At 39.6% G+C, this 20,311-nt stretch overlaps 1 protein-coding gene across 6 annotated transcripts in view; it reads left to right on the top strand.

Annotated features, from left to right (window-relative positions):
* The window catches only part of zdhhc14 (zDHHC palmitoyltransferase 14), a 55,041-nt gene that overhangs the window by 8,882 nt on the left and 25,848 nt on the right, over positions 1–20,311 (top strand). For all 6 annotated transcript variants that reach the window (XM_078277426.1, XM_078277427.1, XM_078277428.1 and 3 more), the window contains exon 3: positions 12,505–12,665. In XM_078277426.1, coding sequence (XP_078133552.1) covers positions 12,505–12,665 — 161 coding nt within the window. The remainder of the gene's footprint in view (positions 1–12,504; positions 12,666–20,311) is intronic.

Genomic DNA, 20,311 nt, shown 5'->3' with positions numbered 1-20,311 from the left:
GAGAGGTTGCCTGAATGTGAGCCCCCTTCATAAACCTCTTTAAGTATGCGATTAGGATCGACTAAAAGCTCAGCAGTTTGTTTTAAGTATGATTAAACTTTGCTGTGAAAAGGGGGACAAGGTAAATGATGGGTATGAAGAAAGCATTATGGCTACTGAGATTTGTTTTCACTATGGTCTGTTTATAGACAGTACATTAACAAAGACTAAGGGTCTTAATTTTGCCCGCTCTTTTTAATCCACATAGTATGATTTGCCTTCTCACCTCTATATACAACAGTATTTGTGCTGGTTTAACAACTGTCATGTAGATCATCCCACAAGATGCTGTCTAGTCTTGTGATAAATTATCTTCAAGTACTTTTTAGAGTGTCCCTTTGCATTAGCAGGTAATCCTGGTAACAGTCCTCAGATGCTTTTGGAGGTTGTTGAAAAGAAACTGCTCAGATATTGTAATCAAACAACCCTACTTTAAGCTGACATAGGCTCATCGTGGGTATAATAAAGTGGCCTCTTAAGAACACTAAATGTACAAATAGGCAGAGTTCAAGTTCCTTAGAAGTGGTCTTTGGTAATCTCTTGTGAATAAAAAGAAATCCCTAATACCTTATTAAAGATATATGGTTAAGGCATCTGCAAGATAAATTCTAAATTTGTAGTGCGATTCCTCTCCCTGACTAGCTCCGAGCCTTCTACCCAGCACCCTCTGTTTGTCACACAGCTTTCCTGTGCTAGCACATCCACTCTCTGTGCCAGGAGTAATTGAGAGCATGGCACGTGTTGGAAGGTTATGCTAACAGATTTGGTGATTTCTTAAATGCACACACGACCACTGCAGTCCTCTGTGGCACCTGTCCAAAAGGTCATGATTCCATGAAGTAGTCTTGGCAAAAGTAAAACCATTTGCAAAAGCATGTCATGTTCAATTGTTTCATTGACAAATGACTTGGCCTACGGCTAAAAGGAGGTCCATGCTCTGCCCTTGCTTGCCATCAAAATGTAATAAAAGACAAAGCTGACAAAGCGTGTCAATGTAGCTCAGATGAGTAATGAAACTTTAGAGTGAGACGCCACAAAGCCAAGTGCTTCAAATGCATTTTTAACACAACGTTAAGCACATGTTAAACGCATTCAAACATTTATGCTGCATCACTGTTGAGTAATATCTCTTGGTAAACTATATCTCTTCTCAAGCAAGTACTGAGGAGAATTGCAGGCCCAGATGCTGTGTATGTTGGAGAATGGATGATCTACTGTTTGACAGACCTTTTTCTGCAGATCACAGGGTATTGATCACCTTCAAAGCTGTGTGGGACTGACGAAGAAAGTAAACGAGGGTGCAGTTTATCTCAGGTGACACTGAAAGGACAGCCATTGAACAGTGCTGTGAGCTTCACATAGTTGCATCAAGCGGAGATGAAAGTCCCCCAAGCTTAACTCCCAGCTGAGTTTTAAAAAACTGACTGGCATCATAAGAGGATTTAGTGGGAAATGTGATAACGGTAATCTGGATTGGATTGTTGTTGAGATTAGTGCGCCCTTTGGAAGGCAAATGAGTAGGAAAACCTCGGGAGACCCTTTTGAGGTAGAAAGATTATCTTTGGTATTCTGTTGAAATAATGAATATGTCCCACACAGAGGATATTTGCTGAAAATAACTATAATACCAGAATTTAGCAGGGTGACAGTACTAGCAGCTTTTATGTTCAGTTCAATTTATATTCTTTATTCTGATTGGCATGATGATGTTTGGTAAGCATAGAAGAACAGATAGAAAGTTGTGTCATGATAACATATTTCCCTTGGGACAATATTGTGTACTTATAAATATTTTTGTTGGAATCAAATTGTGTTTTTACTGGACTCAGTTCCTTCCTGTGCTTGTTTAGTGAGAAGCCGAAATAAGCAAGAGACCCGAACTTAGAGACCAATTTGAGTGGGCACTCGTACAGATTGGTTCTATACGATTATTCCCATGCTAAACAGAGAGGTGTCACAATTTTGATTCTGAATCGAAAATCAATCGAAATGAGCATTGTAAATAACAGTTGTCAGGGCAATAAACTAATGATCTGTTGATCTCTACACGTGTATAAACACTCAATAGTCTAACAATGGCATAGCCGTCCGTCAATGCTAAAAAGAATGTATGTTTAAATCAGATTGAATCGAATTGTGACCATAAAATTGAAAGTCAAATTGAATCATGGATTTGGACACCCCAACTAAACATTGATTGACTTTACTGTGCCTGCCCCATTTCTTGTTTGAGAATGTCAATGCTTTTTGCTCAGAGTAAAGTTTAAGTTGGCTTTGGCTGAGAGATCTAGCAACTTGAGTCTATAGTTGAGTCTTTGTGGTCCTCAGCCTTTTGGGTTTACTAAAATCGCAAAGTTTTAAGTGTTTTGTTTGTCTGGAGAATGTAAAGCTCATGTTTTTTTTTTTTTATTAGATTGTGCATGGATTAACCTTTTTTTCAGTTTAAGTTGGGTTACCTTTTTCTTACTTAATGAAAAGTCTATTATTTACATTTTTGCATTGGAATCTATGAGAATCGTGAAACTTGGAAACACAATTTTGGCTCATTATGCCTAAGGAAGAATACATATGGAATAAAAAATGTAAATTGGGATCTGTCGATTGCCCTGCAGAAGAAAATTCAAAGTAGCTGTCCAAACCAATAAAGTCTAGGTGAGAACATGGGGAATGTGTCAGTCTTGGTCCCTCAAATACTTTAATTTGGCCATGGGATTCAAAACCAGTAGTGTATTACATAATCTGATCTACTAACTTTTCTCTGAAACAGGCTCAACTGTGCCAAGTGCTGCTGGCAGTGACACAGTGACATCCCTCCAGTGAAATGAAAGACTGAAGCAATGAGCATTCCTTACTTAAATACAAAGCAAACATTAGGTTTTGCTTATGTCAACATAATGTGTTCTGCTGCTGCCATCATCAAATCATCCTCTGATTAAAGTCCATTAGTCATTCTGCATTGTGCTACTCTTTGCTCTTCAGTGACATGCATTAATATATCTTACAGATGTCTTAACCATATATCATTATGGTGTTTGCCCCAGGAATTAGCTATCATAGTTTTATTGCACTTCCTTCAGCAGTCAATAATTCACACATACCTTGATAGTCATGCTACACTTTTATAAAGGGGTACCTTTTGGTGGGCAATTATCAGTACAAGCTATCAAAGAGCAGTAATCTCCGAACTTGGTTTTACAGTCCATGTTCGTACTAGAGGTGTGAATCTTCACTGATCTTTTGATTACGATTATCATGTCTTCGATTCAATATCATGATGCATCAAAACATTTTTCTATTAAAGCCATATAGGATATTTGACTTGACAAGCTTGCATTGTCAAGGGCAATGCCCAAGCTGCAATAAGTAACTTTAGACTGGAATGATGAGGTGTTTGGGTTCGTTTTTTTAAGGTAGCTACCACAAAGGTTTACCTATCTGGGGTTAGTCATATTAGTTAGTTAGTCACCACCCTACTGACCCCAGACAACTCTTTAACAAAAAAGGTATTGTCTACTGAACGATAACTTAAATGTACAAATACTATTTAGCCGTTAGATTGAATAACAAAAAAGAAATAACACAAATCACACCCTTCAAATATGCTAACTGCAATATTTCTTCAAATTATATTATACACAACTACCCCTTTACCCATTTCTGTATCAGTTTCCACTTAAACACTCCAGTTACACAAAATTATTCCTCCTTACAGCAGTTTCAATGTAAAACGTGCTCAAACCCTATTAAACCACTGTTAACACACACACACACACACACACACACACACACACACACACACACACACACACACAAGAGGAAGAAAAGAAAAAAAGTTGCAGGCCTGATGGTAGCTTGTGTGCGATGCGTCCGACAGAACGTTCTCTTCAGTGAAGCAAACGCACAGAAATCCAACTTACAGTTAGTTGTTAGTCCAGTAAACACGATAACGAAAACCAGTCACCCACTACAGCAAAGTCCTCTACGCTGTCGTCCTCTCCGGTCCAAAATCGGCGTCCTCCCACTCAGCAACTCTCCGCCGTTAGCTCCAACTTTAGCCAGGCACACTAGCACAACGTTTGTTCTAAACCACTGCTGTTAGACAAGAAAAGTGCCGTAGTGTACACCTCTTCAGCTTTGTTACTCCACTTAGATCTTCTCCAAGCTAACTATTCTAGTGTCTCTCAATGTTTCTCAGTTTTCTTTCCTCTTCTCGATTTGCAATTCTCTCCACCTTGTGTCTCCGCTCAGCCGTTGTGTGTGTGTGTGTGTGTGTGTGTGTGTGTGTGTGTGTGTGTGAGACAGGTTAGGCTACTGAGAATGTTATTTTTCATTTGAATGTTTATGCTGGGGCTGGAAAATTAACGAGCGACGTCATTGTGTTATAATCAATTATGGTCGGCCACTGCAGCATCGTCCGTGTACGCATCCTGATGCATCGATTATTCAATTAAAGGTCCTATGACATGCTGCTTTTTGGATGCTTTTATATAGGCCTTAGTGGTCCCCTAATACTGTATCTGAAGTCTCTTTTATATAGGCCTTAGTGGTCCCCTAATACTGTATCTGAAGTCTCTTTTATATAGGCCTTAGTGGTCCTCTAATACTGTATCTGAAGTCTCTTTCCTGAAATTCAGCCTTGGTGCAGAATGACAGCCACTAGAGCCAGTCCCATAAGGAGTTTTCTTTAGGATGTGCCATTTCTGTGTCTGTAGCTTTAAATGCTATTGAGGAGGAGAGAGGGGGGGCAAGGTGGAGGGTGGGGGTGTGGCCTTGACCAATTGCCATGCTTCGCTTGTTTGCAAGCCATGATGTCTCTCTCTTTCTCATGGGCGGGCAAAGCAGAGAAAGGGGAGGTAACCGTTCCCCTTATGACGTCATAAGGGGAAGATTCCAGATCAGCCCATCTAAGCTTTCATTTTCTCAAAGGCAGAGCAAGATACCCAGGGCTCTGTTTACACCTATCGCCATTTCTAGACACTGGCGGACCACAGGCAGGCTGGGGGAACTCATATTAATGTTAAAGTGAGATGTTCATGCCATGGGACCTTTAATTTCAACACCTCTAGTTCGTACACATGATTTGTTTTGTTGACCCGTTACTCCAGGGATTTCAGTGAGTTGGAAAAGAGTTTTGACCATCATTCCAAGATGATTTTTTATATTTTCCAGTCTGAATGTTTGGTTGACTTTAAGATGATTCCACAATAACCAATGATAGATCTGCCTGCCTAGAGTTCTCTGTATGTAATCTGTACATTGGCTTTTTAGGGTATGGTGTGTCAGTGTGAAGAGCATAGATTTCAGTTTTGTTACTTCATTGAGTATTGGCCTGAGTCTCTACAGTCATTCATAGCTTAGGCCTATATTTTCTAGATATTTGTTGTATTAGGTCTAAATAAATTATTTTTTCAACTTTAGGCCAAATAGGCAGGCAGGACTTTTACTTATGTTTGGCACATAAGTGTGTTTAGGGTTGATTTATATGTTTTGAGGGAAGAGTACTTACAATCCCATGTTCCAGCATACATAGTTACTGTCCTGGTGATTGAAAACTAAGAAATGTATGAGTATGCCAAGACCAATAGAACATATAAAGACATCCCCCACCTATCCCTCAACTCTGTGGTCAGCACCCAGTGACAATTTAAGTCTTGGCACTAGGCCTGCATGATTCGGGGAAAAATATGAATCATGATTTTTTAGCTTAGAATTGATATCACGATTCTCTGCTACGATTTTTTTTTTTCACGAAGTGTAATGTTTATTGCATACATGAACCATGACAAAACAAAACAAATTGGCAGTACCAAACAGATTTTTTTTTGGCACCGATAGCACATTGCGCATCACCACAAGCCTGTAAACATAGAGGCTTCAATGAATAAAGAAAATAAAAGTACATACTGGCCATTTAAGTACAGTAGGCTACCAAAAATAGTGACATATAACACATTGAACTAAATATGGCCCTGATACAGGCTCTGTCTGAACTCCTTGAACATGTCTTTACATAATTAAAACATGTTAATGTAAATGCTTTCAATAAATTAATTGAAGGAGAAAAAAAATGGAAAAAAAAATCACGAACGGGTGAATCGAGATCGCGATTTAATGGCCTACTTTGCACCATTTCTGACTGAAATCCAACAATAATTCAGTCTCCTTCCTCATCAACCAAATTGTTTGTTGAGACATTTAAAAGGACTGTAATGAATGTCATCATGCTGTCTGTGTCTTGTCTCTGTCTTTTGTTTCTTTTTTTCTTCCTTGGAGGCTTCAGCTCACTCATGTGGTTGTTTCCAGGGTAACCACATTTCCTTTCGGAATTCACCATGTCTGACATTGGATACTGTCCGTCTCCATGGCAACAAAGCCCCTAAAGTCCCAGTTCAATATAAGATTTGAGTATCAAACTAAAAGGAAAATGAAGATGTAACTATGGAAATGTCCAGTTCCTTGTTGATATTCGCTCTTCTCCTTTTAAAGGAAAATATGTTTGCTGAAATTGCTCGTTTTCTTCACTGCTCATGTTTAGTGACTGATAAAAATGTATTCCCGGGACATCATCTACAGGGGGATCTCTAACCTGGCAAGATGTTGCCTACCTGCAGCTCGTCCACGTATCTCTATTGATCCATGACTATAGAAGAGGCAGGCTTGATGTTGCATCTATCCTCCCTCTCTAATGGCTTCAGTGTTTAATCTCTGTCCCTTTCTACTGACCTGTCACTTTTTATCACACATGACGCATGCCTTTTCATTATGTTCCTGATGTCCGACACATTAATACACAGCTGCTGAGGATGGAGGCAGCGGTTTGTGCTCCTCCCTCAGCAATCTCTATCATCACTTGCCAGATGACAAGTTTTGAAAGATGTTTTCATGAAAGAGGAGCGCACATCTCTAGCTTTCCCTGCAGAAAGTGAGAACATGCAGGTCATTCACACGATTCTGTGAATTTGTAGCTCTAAATTACATTTTCATATATTTGGCATATCAGTGGGGGGCCTTGACTTTCTCATTGCTTACTCCAAAACTATTCAAATCTTGGCTTTGGGTTAATTGTTACAGATGTAACACGCTCGCTCAAGTTCTGCCAAGCCTTTTACAACTGCAGGGATTTCCCATTAGCCTCTCTAATTGGTGGATTCATTAATGTGATGTGTGACCAATCAGACAAAATAAAGGACAGATTAAATGGGTAGATGAATAGATGTCGGGTAATGACATCAGACTTTGACATTTTCTGCTTTTCTGGGGCAGATGCAGACAGACTGCGCCAAGATAGATACAGAGAGGACTGTTCAGATATTTTGGCCAGCAGGAACTTTGCACACATAAAAAAACCATCACCATCATAACATTAAACACCAATAAAAGGGGGAGGGGGGGGGCGAGAGATCCTACAGGCTTTAATGTGGATATTTATGTTTAAGTAATAGCCAAGGTGGGTTGTGTTTGCTATGTTATGATGATTATTCATTTTTCATGCACTTAACCCTCCAGACAGGAAACAAAAAAACGGATTTCTTTCCCTGCATGACTAGAGTAGTCATCTCTTTGCAGCAATTCTTAAGGAATTGTCCTCTCAGCACTGCCTAAATGGTCAGAAATCTTCTGGCATGCTCTTGTCATTTGTTTTCTTTCTGGCAGTTGAAGCAAACTGACCTTTCTGAAAACATACGTTTTGTTTCTTCTTTGGCAGTAGAGCAAGAAGATATAATTTGCTCAGTTGTTTTTACCAGCTCTTTGCAAGGTAAATCTTAGTTGTGACCGTTTCTTATTGCTTATTATTGATCATTGAACAGTGTTGAACACGTCTGTTAAAGGACACTAAGGCCTATTTTCTTCTTTGTATAACCTAGCCTACATTACCAAAACATTACTGTTGCAATAGTGCTATGCAAACGTATTATTATGAGATAATACACTTACTTGGTTGTATAATCATGTCTGCTGTGTGTAATGCAGTGTGGTATGCATTTGGAAATGCATAGCACCCCAAGGGATACGTTCAACGTGTACAATGTTAGCCGCCAAAGTATTTTAATAGGCAGCAACAGAGCTTCTTTCTATCTAAACAATGGCATCAATATTTGGAAGATTATAAGTAGAAACATGGTCTGTAGCACTGCTTCAGCCAGAGATGGGAATATGCCCTTTATTAGATTACAATCACAGGACCGTGCTGGATGATGTCTCCACCCAGCCCAGTTCAGAAGACTGGAAAATGGATGCCCTGTTAGCAAGCATCTAACATAAGTTGTGTATATGGAACATTGACACAGTCACGTGTCCAGTACAATGACCTTGGGACCCTCCAGGCAAGTGTTTAACTGGAGAAATGTTTGTGCTGCACAGTGTTGTCCTGCCTGCAGCCCCCTGCTGATGTCCCAGACAACCTAGTGTTTTTTTGCTTAGTTCAGTCTCACTCCAGATGTAGAGAAGCAGCGGGACTGGCCAGTGTCCACTCAGATGGGGTAATGGCATGCATTGAAGACAGTGTGTTAAACATCCTTCAAACAGCATTGTAAGTATTGTATGTGTCTGATTCAGATATAGTCTTTATTTAAATAAAAAAAATATAGTGAACTGGCTTACTCAGCTTACAACAGGGTGTATATTTGAAGCACCTGAGAATATAGCATAATCCCAGCCACTTGTGTTTATAAAACAAGAAACGTGCACACTTTCAAAAGTGAACTAATACATTTGTAAGCCTTTGTGTTCTTTGCTTGTGTGTCAAGTGTTGGGTGACCTTTTCCCCTGCCTGAAGGACAGTCATCTCCAGCAGCTCAGGTGAAAGCAGGGAGTGTGTGCATATAATGCTAGAACCCTAATTAGCTCAGATCAGCAAATCTAAGTAAATGCTCCAGGTCCATATTCACATCTTCCATGGCAAGCCTAAATATAGTTTGGCTTGCTTTATCAGAATAACTGCTGTTGGCATAGATCCAAGGTGTTACCATCTGAAGGCTATTTAGATAGTGGGATAGTGATTAGGCCTGTTGTGATAGTCAATAAATCAATTAATCGCACGGAAAAAAAAATGAGCTTGATAATTTTTCCGGCCGCGATAATTTCCATTTTCTTGCTTATTTGTTTTTCCGCTCTCTCTCTCTCTCTCTCTCTCTCTCTCTCGCTCTCTACCAAAGAGACTGGATGACCACTCTCGGTTCCTTAGCGTAACGAGGAGTGAACCCTCTTGTCAGTCGCATGGTGTTTGTGTGGGGAGGCGGGACTCCTGGCGGAGAGAGAGAGAGAGAGAAACAGAGAAAACGCTAGTTGATAGTTGGAGCAGGATTTCCCGCAGCACTTTGCAGTTAAGGCGCCGTCAAAAAAAAAGTATATGAGCGATAGCCGCCGTGTTACTCGGCATCCTGTTTTCTCCCTTTCATTCCAAAGCATACAGTTGACAGCCTGCAGGTGGAGACAGGCTTGGACATACGTGTGTGGTGTGTGTGCCCCTGCGAAGCTCTGACCTGCAGAAGAAAGTAGCTGCACCTTCGCCAAAATCAAGACTGAAAAACGGAACTATTTTGGTACGAACATTTACTCGCCATGTGGCAGATAGCCATATAGATAAATATAATTTATTAATTATTTAAATTTAATATTTAGTGTTTAATACATAATTGTTAAATGTAGTATAGAGTCTGTAGTCTATCGCACAAACACTCGGGAATGCTGCAAACATTTGACAGCCAGAACGAATTGCCTGGGAGAACATACACAATTCCACAGCTGTACAACAGTGTGAAAGACGACATAGTTGTGGAGAGATCAAAGACATGTTGTGGATATTTAAAATGTCTTCCAGTTCCGGTGTTAAATAAACTTTAGAAATAAAAGTGTATTGATCTTTTTAAAAGGTGTACCTGCATTATTATGCCATTATCATTATATTAGATTAAAATGGTCTCGGAACGTCAATTTTATCGTTTATCACAATAATTTCTGGGACAATTTATCGTCCAGCAAATTTTTTTTATCATGACAGGCCTAATAGTGATACGATGTCCATCAGCAATCTATCATACATATTTCTTGGGGAAAAAAACCTCATACTGCCTTGATACATTTAAAGTGCTCATATTATGCTTTTTAGCTTTTTCCTTTTCCTTTATTGTGTTCTATGTCTTTTTTGTGCATGTAATGGGTTTACAAAATGAAAAAGCCCAAAGTCCACCCCAAAGGGACTCTCCAGCAGAAAACACTGTTCACAAACTGCTCCAAACAGCTCTATTGTAGTCCAGCCTTTACTTCCGTGACGAACGTGTATCACTTTGTTACACATGTTATAATGCTCGCCTAGGTGGTAGCGTGGCATGCCCTCATATTCTGCAACTGACTAGCTAGCAGTGCTTACCTAGGTACTGCGTAGGGTTGGGTACTGACATCTGGTGCTAATACGGCACCGGTGCCTTAACAATAGTAACGCGGATTTCGGTGCCACTGAAATGCCAGTGCTGCCCTCTGATGCTCCGAAACGGACATTAGAGGCAACCGAAACATCGCTGCATATGATGCTAGTTAGCATAATACAGCAGGTAACGTTAGCCTACCGTTAGCTAGCAACTGGATTAAACCATGGATGTATTAAGAGAGCGGTTAAAATGCTGACTGCTAACACGGTGTGACTGTACTGTAGAGGATTCCAACACAGAGACGTAGTCTGCAGCTGCCGTTGTCGGAAAAAACAGCACTCGCCTCGCCAGCCTCGTGGTGCATTCAAAGTTATTGTAAAATACCCTTTTTCCATCTAGTGGTTGTTTTTGTCGTTTACCAGCAATTTACTGGAGAAATAAATTATTTTTTATAAGTTATTGTTATTAAATTTTTTATCATTTTAATTTTGACCATATGGCCTTAGCAATAAACAAGCCGTTCTTAAATGTCGCCGACTGTCGTTTTGTGCTCCTTTTTTTTCTTTTTTAAATATATACATATTTTTAAAAAATCTTTTCAAAAGTATCGGTTCAGGCACTGTTTTAAAAGTATTGTTTTAGCGCCGGTATTGGAAAAAAAACAAACGATACCCAACCCTAGTACTGCGCATGTGTGACTCCCAACAAAGATGAAATAGAAGTGCGATGCCTCACTCTGTAGCTAAAACAGAGAGCTCAACACACAGGGTGAAAAGAGGAGCTTCAGCAATGCGCAGTACAACAAAAATATGGTGTTTTTTGAAAATTAAACCATGTAAACCTATTCTGATATCACCTCTAAATACAATTATGAACCTGAACATTTTTCACTTTAAAGCCCTTCAAAGCACTTTAAAGAAGGGCTGTAAAGTGTGACATTTTTTGTAAAAAATGAACAAATAAAAGCTTCAGTGCAGCATTTCTGTAATATTAGTTATAAAATGGGGTTGAATAATTTTATGGTTGACAACCACAACGGTTGCTTTATTATAGCTATCGGTGTCACTTTAAGAATCCTGAGCTGTAGTCATCGTTTCTCTGCATTGATTTTTAAATGGCAGTCAATCATGTAGTGCAGTCCAATGCACTTAGTGAATAGCGGTAATACCTATCCCACCAACCAGCTCCATCTTTTTTGTTCATCAATCAATGTATTTCAGCCTCCTTGCAAAACTAATGGTGCTTCTCCTGCAAGAGTCAGTAATGCACTACATACAATAACTAATCACCTATACCTGCACTTAAAGGAGCCACTTTGGGCATGGTCCAATATAAAGGACTCATATGTTTTTAAACATTTGCTCTAAAGTCACTTGACAAAAGTATTTTATACATATTTTCAGCACACAAAAACGGGTCAAAACTTAAGGGGTGTTTGCATATGGTACTTTATTTCAATAGATGAGTTGATGAACAAGAGCCTTGGCTCAACTCACAGTATTATTTTGCATTTCTCAACAGCATCCCTGAAGACATATGGTTACTGCATGTTCATTTAATTTACCTTGTGTGGAATGGCACCTCTTTGCTGACCCCAAACTAAATCCAATAGACCAGAGACTAACAAATGAAATGAGATGCGGCAGCCTGTGCCTCATCTCTATGGTACTAAATGTGATTTACAGTAATAACCTCCTGCACTGTTGGACGTTTAATGGGATTATACAAAATTATCTCAATAGAACAGATTACAACACAGAGGACTGACCCTTCTGTATATCCACTTACTGTTCATTAAGCAACAAGTCACAGTTAACACTTCTTAAACATTACAGTACTGAGTACCATTCTGTGTTTTGTACAGGCTTGTTTTGTACACATTTATGCTAGAAAGAGCAGGTTGTATTTGGGCAGACAGACACATGCCCCTAAAGCCATTGACTGAAGTTTGTCCAGTAATCCTCAAAGACTCTGAATGTTGGAACTTTCAGGTTTTTACTACTTAGCTAAGCATTACAGGTCAGGCAGAACCATGTGTCTTTCCTGTCTGCTATTTTCTTATTTCTCTTTGTCTCTCTTTTTCTTCCTGTCCTACCAGTTGTCCGTTCCTGGCGCTGCAGTTGACCCCAGTCATCCCAGTCATAGGCGGTGTGCTGTTTCTGTTTGTTTTGGGGACACTCCTGAGAACCAGCTTCAGTGACCCAGGGGTGCTGCCCAGGGCCACCCCAGATGAAGCAGCTGACCTGGAGAGGCAAATAGGTAAGACTCTAATTTAATTATTTTAGATATGAAAAATGGGCATGAACACCCATTATTAAGGCTTTCTTTCTTTGCGTCTGCATTTTGGTGTTTCTCCTGTCTTCTTACTATTTCTGTATTCTCTGACCACCCCTGTTTATCATTTTTCCCTCTATTTTCAGTTATTGTATTTTGAATCCCCAGGCTCTTCCACCCTGTTTGAACCTGTGGTTACGTTTATCTTAGATACTGTATTTGGCTGGCCGCTCGGCGCCTTCAGACAAAGCTCAAGCTAAGAGGCTGATGGCTTATTAGCTAGCCAAACACCGAGCGGTAACATCTGCAAAGACTGGATCTGTGAGCGCATTAATCTGCTCGGTGTGCGTCCGTGCAGGACTTCACTGTGAGCGGACTGTTTAGAGATGATGTGACCGGCAGGTAACGTTAAAGATTATCTGCTATTGTAGCAGAGCTGAGAGTAAACGCTGAACTGACCTGTGTGTTTTCAGTGTTAAACACTGCTGCAGGTATTCATGCACGACTGTTATTGGTGATTTACAGAGGTGGAAGACTTACTCAGATCATGTATTGCAGTAAAAGTAGAAAAAACAGTTACAAATTACTTGTCAGTTACAAGTCCTGCATTCAACATCTTCCTTAAGTAATAGTACAAAAGTATTATCAAAATATACTTAAAGTACCAAAAGTAAAAGTGCTCATTATGCAGTGTAATATATTTTATTTTATTGGATTATATTATAATCCAATACATTTGTATTAAATATGACTGATAATTTAAATAAAATGTTTTATTTAATTCAAGTAGCCTACTTGTACATCATTATTTTCTAGGGTTAAAAATGTATACAGATTTGACATTTTTCCCCTCATACTTCTGTCAGAATGGGTACGAACTTTACTGGCTGACTCCACTGACTTTACTGGCTCTCTGCATTTAGGCTGAGGTGAAGTATTGGTGCTGCGTTGACTAAATAGCCTTTGATCTGTTTATTTCACTCCACCTTCTCCAAGGGTCCCCATCTGATGTATTACCTGACTCGTAAATTTCATCTGGATAACTTCTGAATCAGATTTGTGATCTGAAAGGTAAAACTGTTGGTGCATTAGGAACCACTTGATATGGTGTAACTGAATTACCAGCCACACAGCATTGACGGTAGCTGGCCATGAGTCAGAAACAGCCGAGACAACAGTTTATGTGGATTTAGGCATCCTGCACACTGCCTGTGTGGCGTGAGCGTGTCAGCTGCGTGGCGTGTCTGTATTTATTTCGGCTCCCATGTTAACAGGTTAGAGCTTGCACACTGCCTGCGTGACCTGCATGTCTCAGGCGCGGCGAAAACGCGGGCATGCTAGAAATAGGTCCGATGCCTATTTTTCACACGACACACAAGCGTGTTGGAAGAGTTTCCAGGCAAAATAGAAAATAATAGAAAAGATGTTTATATGTAATTTTGACAAGAATACATTTAATAAATGACATTTTTATGTTTGAAAGTCTTTAGGTTTTGACATAAATGCAGATATAAATGTAATTAAAAAAGTAATAATAATTATCGATTTTCAAATATTGCACCTGTCAATACACAACGAAATATTCTGTAGCTTATTTTGCCATCAATACTGCCGACATTGTCTTTGCAGTAATCAAATCAGTATATATTTGTTTAACATGAAGTATACTACTGCTTGAGTGCAGTACATTTTCACAACTCTCTCCCCATATGTCGAACAAGGGTGATATATATATATATGTATATATATATATATATATATATATATATATATATATATATATATATATATATATATATATATATATATATATATATATAAATGTGCAAACAAATACACAAACCCAAAAATATTGACAAAATAAAGTTGAATAACATGCTATTGTTTCATTTTATCAATGGGAAACATACATGTGTACAGACAAGGCTAGCAGCAGCAGCAGTGCCGCGTCAGACACGTTTCTGGTGTGCAAAGACATAGAAAACGCCACGCAGCTGCCATGCAACTGGCACGCAACAGAAACGGCACGCTCACGCCACGCAGGCAGTGTGCAGGAGGCCTTAGCCTTTTCAGGAGATTCATATAGAGAAATAAATAAAAAAAATATTTGATGAAATGAATTGCATTAAACCCCAGTATCTGGATGCAGCCCCTGTTCAAATGTAGCAGATTTTACCAGATATTACCAATGCAATTTCATAGCTAGTATCTAGTAAAACATTGAGAATTAGAAGTTGTCAAATGGCCATTCAAGGCTTCATTTTCTCTACAATTTACACAATTTATTTGAGAGATCTCAATATATCTATGAAAATGGATGTGATGCATTCCGCATCGGAGTTATTGATAAGCTCTGAAGTATTTACATTGTGTTTTGATGTTTTTATTATAAATTAGAGCTATTGATGTAAGGCTTGCTAACTTAATTAATCAAAGCAAATGTTGAGAAAGATGATATAAAAGCAGTTGAGAATTTGTATGAGGCCACTGCATAAATGCAACCATCAGCCATGATAGAAGTTGCTACAAGTGTAATACTTTGGTCAGAGTGTAGTCTGCTACATAAGGCCTGTTTCAGAGGAGGTTAGGAGACAATCAAGGGCACTTTAAATTGGAATTTACACTGGAAATAATGTCAGTTTAGTAAGTTGCGGGACTGAATCGCCAGTCTCCAAAAGTATTCTGGTGCCCTGTAGCAAAATGGATTAGCACCACTTTACTCAATGGTTTAACTTTTTAAACCCTCTTTCTAAAAACCCCTTTAAAGTTTTGGTCCTTTTTGTATTTGGAATGTGAAGCTTTTATTTCCTAGCGATGGTCCTTTCCATGCTTCAGGCCACTGGGGCATCATTAAACAAACTGGACTGGCTTAATTAATCTCATTAAGAGACTTAAAAGCTTTTGGAAGGAAGGCAAAGTACAGAGAGCTTGGAGCAGTGGGCTGAAACGGCACTGTGCTAAAGTACCATGCTTTATTGGCAAGCATTTTTTCAGAGGATAAACAAATTCAAGACTGAAAATATGAACAATGTTGACCTAAATACCACACTCTGCTCCCCTCTCTACCATCATTTCATCCCAATTAGCTTTTTTGCTGTGCATTTTCATGCGAAGCAACTGGCTGTTTCTAAACTGGAATCTATTGTTCACAGACTAAGGATTATTTGTCATGTTGCTGCTTGCCTGTAGCTGAATCTGTGTGTTCACAGGTGGTGATACGATAGAACAGATTAGCGTCTTCCTAAAGGAACATTTTGTGTTTTTTTTCTTTTCTTTTTTCAGTTGATCGGTTGTCGCAACATTTTTCTCACTAGCTCAGTTGCTGAGATGTGTGTTTGCAGGGACTTGACACAGCTTTACAATGAAGTCCAGGGCATCACTAACACATGCATTCAGACAGATGTTAAAAAAGTCCAAAAAAAGGTTTAAATGAATGTTCAGATGAATTAGGTTAAACTTGTTTCAATTGTAGAATAGCTTGTAGTTGCCATGCCCTTAGGTATCTGTAGTCTTTCCCTGAAACATCCACATCCAATCCAATAGCTGCCAGTAGACTAATAGACTGCTTCAGTGTTGGTGCCATTATTGGTCCCATTATCTTCTATTTGATAGAACCTGGCTTGTAATAGCATGAGCATTTTATACACAAACAAACACACTCACATAAATACTTCAGGGGGGTTGTATCCATCAGCCAGGAATGTTAGATTTAAGCTAGTTGTAAAGGTCGCTGCATTTTCCCACCGCTAGTAAAAAGGTAGCAACATTTATTTCATAGAGTTGCTTATTGCACTCTTGCTCTTTCTTCCTGTTCTTTCTTACTGTCAGTCTGTCAGTCTTTGTAGTTTAGTGTTGCTACTTAGACCTCCCATTGCTCTTTCTATTCAAACCACCTCTGTTTTCTTAGTCCAGATCTGTGCAGTGCTGTTTGGTTAAAGCCGTGGCGTGGCAGCTAGACATGCAAGACATTAGTAGCACATCTGTTAGCTCTTAGCCTGATCGTCCAACCCCATCCCCAACACCAACCAGCCTCACAATGTCTTCTAGGAGGAAACGTGTGCCTCTCTCTTTTTTATGTCTCCCTTCTTCTCTCTTTTTACCACTTGTATTTTGTTTTTGCCAATTTGTCTTGAAGCAGTCATGCAAATGCATGGCTCTTTATCACTTGGGGCTTTGTTTCCCATATGCTCAGTTGCTGCTTTTTTGATTTGCAATTTGTTGTACAGCTAGGCTCAAGTTTGACACCGCTCTTATTGATCTATTGACTAAACAATGGGGGACCTAATGTCTGTGCAATATGAGACATCAAGGTCTCTCATGCTCCGTGTACTCCAGGAGGGAAAGCTGATAGCTGATCTTGTGAGCAGATATCGCTGATGTCTGCCAAATGTCTGTGAAAAGGTGGTGTGTGTGGTCTGAAGTATAGCCTACCTCAAACAAAATCAAATATGACATGTTTAAATCATATGAAACATAATTCTGAATGCGTCATCTTCATTCTCAGTATCTTATCACTCTACAGTGTATTCCTAATGCAGCAGAAATACTGTGTGCACCTATACAGGGCTGATGGAAAGAGTGTGGGGTCAGGAAAGGTAGCACAGCTTGTTGTTTATCCCTGCTTGAGATAGAGACGAGTTGATTTCTCTTCTGTGTTTAATGTCTATGCATGCATGTCTGCCTGCCTGCCCAATATGTCAGGACTATACAGGCTGGCATCAGTTCAGCTATCGCATGCCAAATCCAAGAGATTCTCTGAAGCATTAATGAGTGAGAGATGGTCAGAGCTGCCTGTTTCCTTCCTTCCACCGTATATGGTCGAAGCTAGCTGGTGAATGTCAAGGCAGCCTCATGGTTTTTCCAAAGCTGCCAGCCAGACTTGAGGCCAGCAGAGGAAATATATTTTGGTAAGCTTAAAGCTTGTGCTGCTGGAGGAAGGATAGGCACATCAGTAGAGGATGCAATGACATTTAGGCTTTTCATGACTGAAGGAGCAGTCAATATGGGTGTTTAAAGGTGGGGACTTTAATCTCTGAAGTGCATCATTTTTTTTTTTATATGTATCTGTGTGTATTCTCCAAGACTGTTAATCTTAATAGAAGCTCATGCATGCCAAGAATATATCCATGTAGTATGTGTGGGATGAAAATGGTAGTTTTTGCCTTGGGGATTGGAGTGCGACCCACCCATTTGTTTTTGCCTTATGCTTTGTAGTTGGCACCTCACCACTGTTGATAGTGACACTTTCCACTCCGTCAAAGTGTATAATGTTATAACAAACTTAACTTAATAACTGCGTAAAGTGCTGCTTTTATAAAGCTTGAGCATTGTTGAGGGGATACTTGATTGGGTGATGTGATGATGCTCTCTGTAAATGTTTGGTGTAAAGGCTTTTATTTATTCGAATCATTATAAAATACTGATTTTGGGAAATAAATGTGATTTTTAATACTTTAAGTTTTTTTGCTCTCTGTCGCCATCAATTAGCCTCTTTCCATTTTACGGTATATATTTAAATCATATATATTTCATAGACAATGGGGGATTGACAAACAACAGATGCATTGTGGAGGTACCAGGGTCGTGCACTTATCAGGCTTGTCACCTGAACTGCATTCTGGGAAGTAGGGGTGAGAAACACCAGAGGTCTTACGATAGGATATCATCACGATACTTGTGTCACGATATGATATTATTGCGATTTTAAACACATTGCAATATTCTGCGATGTATTGCAATTTATTACCTTTTTTCCAACTTGGAATTTTTCCCAATTTCTAATTATGTCCCCAAATGGAAACTTTGTCTGTTTTATCTAAAAAGATAAATTTCTCTGTTTGTTCATCTCACTTAAATTTTATTGCTGCAAAATGGGATTGTTAAGCAGACCAACACATATATTATATAATAATGGATCGATACTTGGCGTCTGTGTAGTGATACAGTATTGCCACAGAAAATATTGTGATACTATGCTATATTGATTTGATTTTTTTTTTTCCCCCACCCTTACTGGGAATGGGACATTCATGTTGTGGAGTTAGTTTTTCAATAGTTACCCAGACGCAATAAAGGTATCTGAAAATCATATTTTTTCATATTGTAGTGATGGACTGTCACAAATTAAATGGATTTCACTGCTGTAGGACAAAAACTTTTCTTGATTTTGAAAATAAATGAGTCACCCAGGCAATGGACTTATCTAAATGTAGATGACCGTTGTGTGGCTTCCCTCTGTGGCGCCAGTGCACGAGCTCGGAGCAACCGTGGTCTGCTGAAATCCCCCAGATGATGCAAAAGATGTCACGGTGGTTCGCTGTGATCCACCGGATGGTGCGAAACTCATTTGTATTCTAATGCCACAGAGGGAAGGCACACACCGTTCATCTAAACACACTGCCCACACAAAGATGACACAGAGCTGGATTAAAATCGGCAAAGTATCTCTTTAATCCCACACAATTCTTTGTTTTAAGTTTAAATTACTTTGTGTTCATCATTTTTGTTTGTTGTTGTGAAATGTTTTGTTGGGACTGCTTTTGTCAGTAGCTATGTTTCCATCCACACGTTTGTATCCGAATTAAGTAATATCGAATGAAAAATGCCTTATGGAAACAGTAAAATTTGATTGAATTTCATGAATATCGACTCAGAGGAAATACGTTCGGTCTCATCGGATTTGATCTTGATCGATATATGGCTTATGCGATAAACGCTGATGGAAACGTTATTTGCCGAATAAATAATGAATTGTGATTATGTTTTAGATCATTTTATGGTTGCAACCCGCCACAAAACGAAGAAGTTTTAGTTCATTTCCGCCCAGTATTTCCGCTCTGTTAGCACACATGGTGGGTGTCAACAAAGACAGATGTAAGTGGACGAACAAGGAGACGCACTACCGGGAGTGCCGACACAAATGTCCCTTATGATGCAACTATCGTCTACCACAGCCTGTAGTACGATTGATGGCCAGCCCTTTCTATTGACAAAATCCCTGTAGCCTTCAGCAGGGGGTCTGATCGGGACGTAAGTCCCGTCTATTGCGCCATACACCTGTGGCACAAGGTGCGCTCTGGAGTTACGCAGCGAGATATCGTGAGCCTCATCCACTCCAGGTAGGTATATATACCTTCGCATCATCCTTGTTCGTATGGCATTGCACACGGTGTAAACTCACCGGTGCACGGTGGTTTTGCTGACTCCAAACGCTTCGCCTACCACTCTGTACTCTGCGCATGTAGCCAGTTTGTAGAGCGCAATGGCAATACACTTCTCGGTTGGAACCGGAGGGCGATAGCTTGCGACATCTGGGGAAAGGGACGGGCCAAAAAAATTGTCTTGGTCATCTGAAAATGCTTCAACCAAAGGGTTTCCGTGAAGTGTCTCTGAACCACGATCTCCCAGAACTGTTTGGAGCACTGTCGTTCCCACACTACAGGCCGCCTCCCTTGTCGTCGGGCATTTACGTGCATCTGCATCATCATAGCAATGTGTTGATAGCGTCGTTGTTTTATTATAGCTTGATATGTCGCTATCAGCTGGCACATAAGCACTATTACAACTTGTGCAATATTGATCATTTGTTGGTAGATGGTGCGATCCATTTTGTCTAGCAAAACTTTGTTCGC

Source organism: Sander vitreus, chromosome 20 (genome assembly GCF_031162955.1).
Source record: "Sander vitreus isolate 19-12246 chromosome 20, sanVit1, whole genome shotgun sequence".
In the NCBI taxonomy this organism is placed as follows: Eukaryota; Metazoa; Chordata; class Actinopteri; order Perciformes; family Percidae; genus Sander; species Sander vitreus.
Note: the sequence above shows the minus strand (reverse complement) of the source record. Positions and strands in the feature narration are given on the sequence as shown.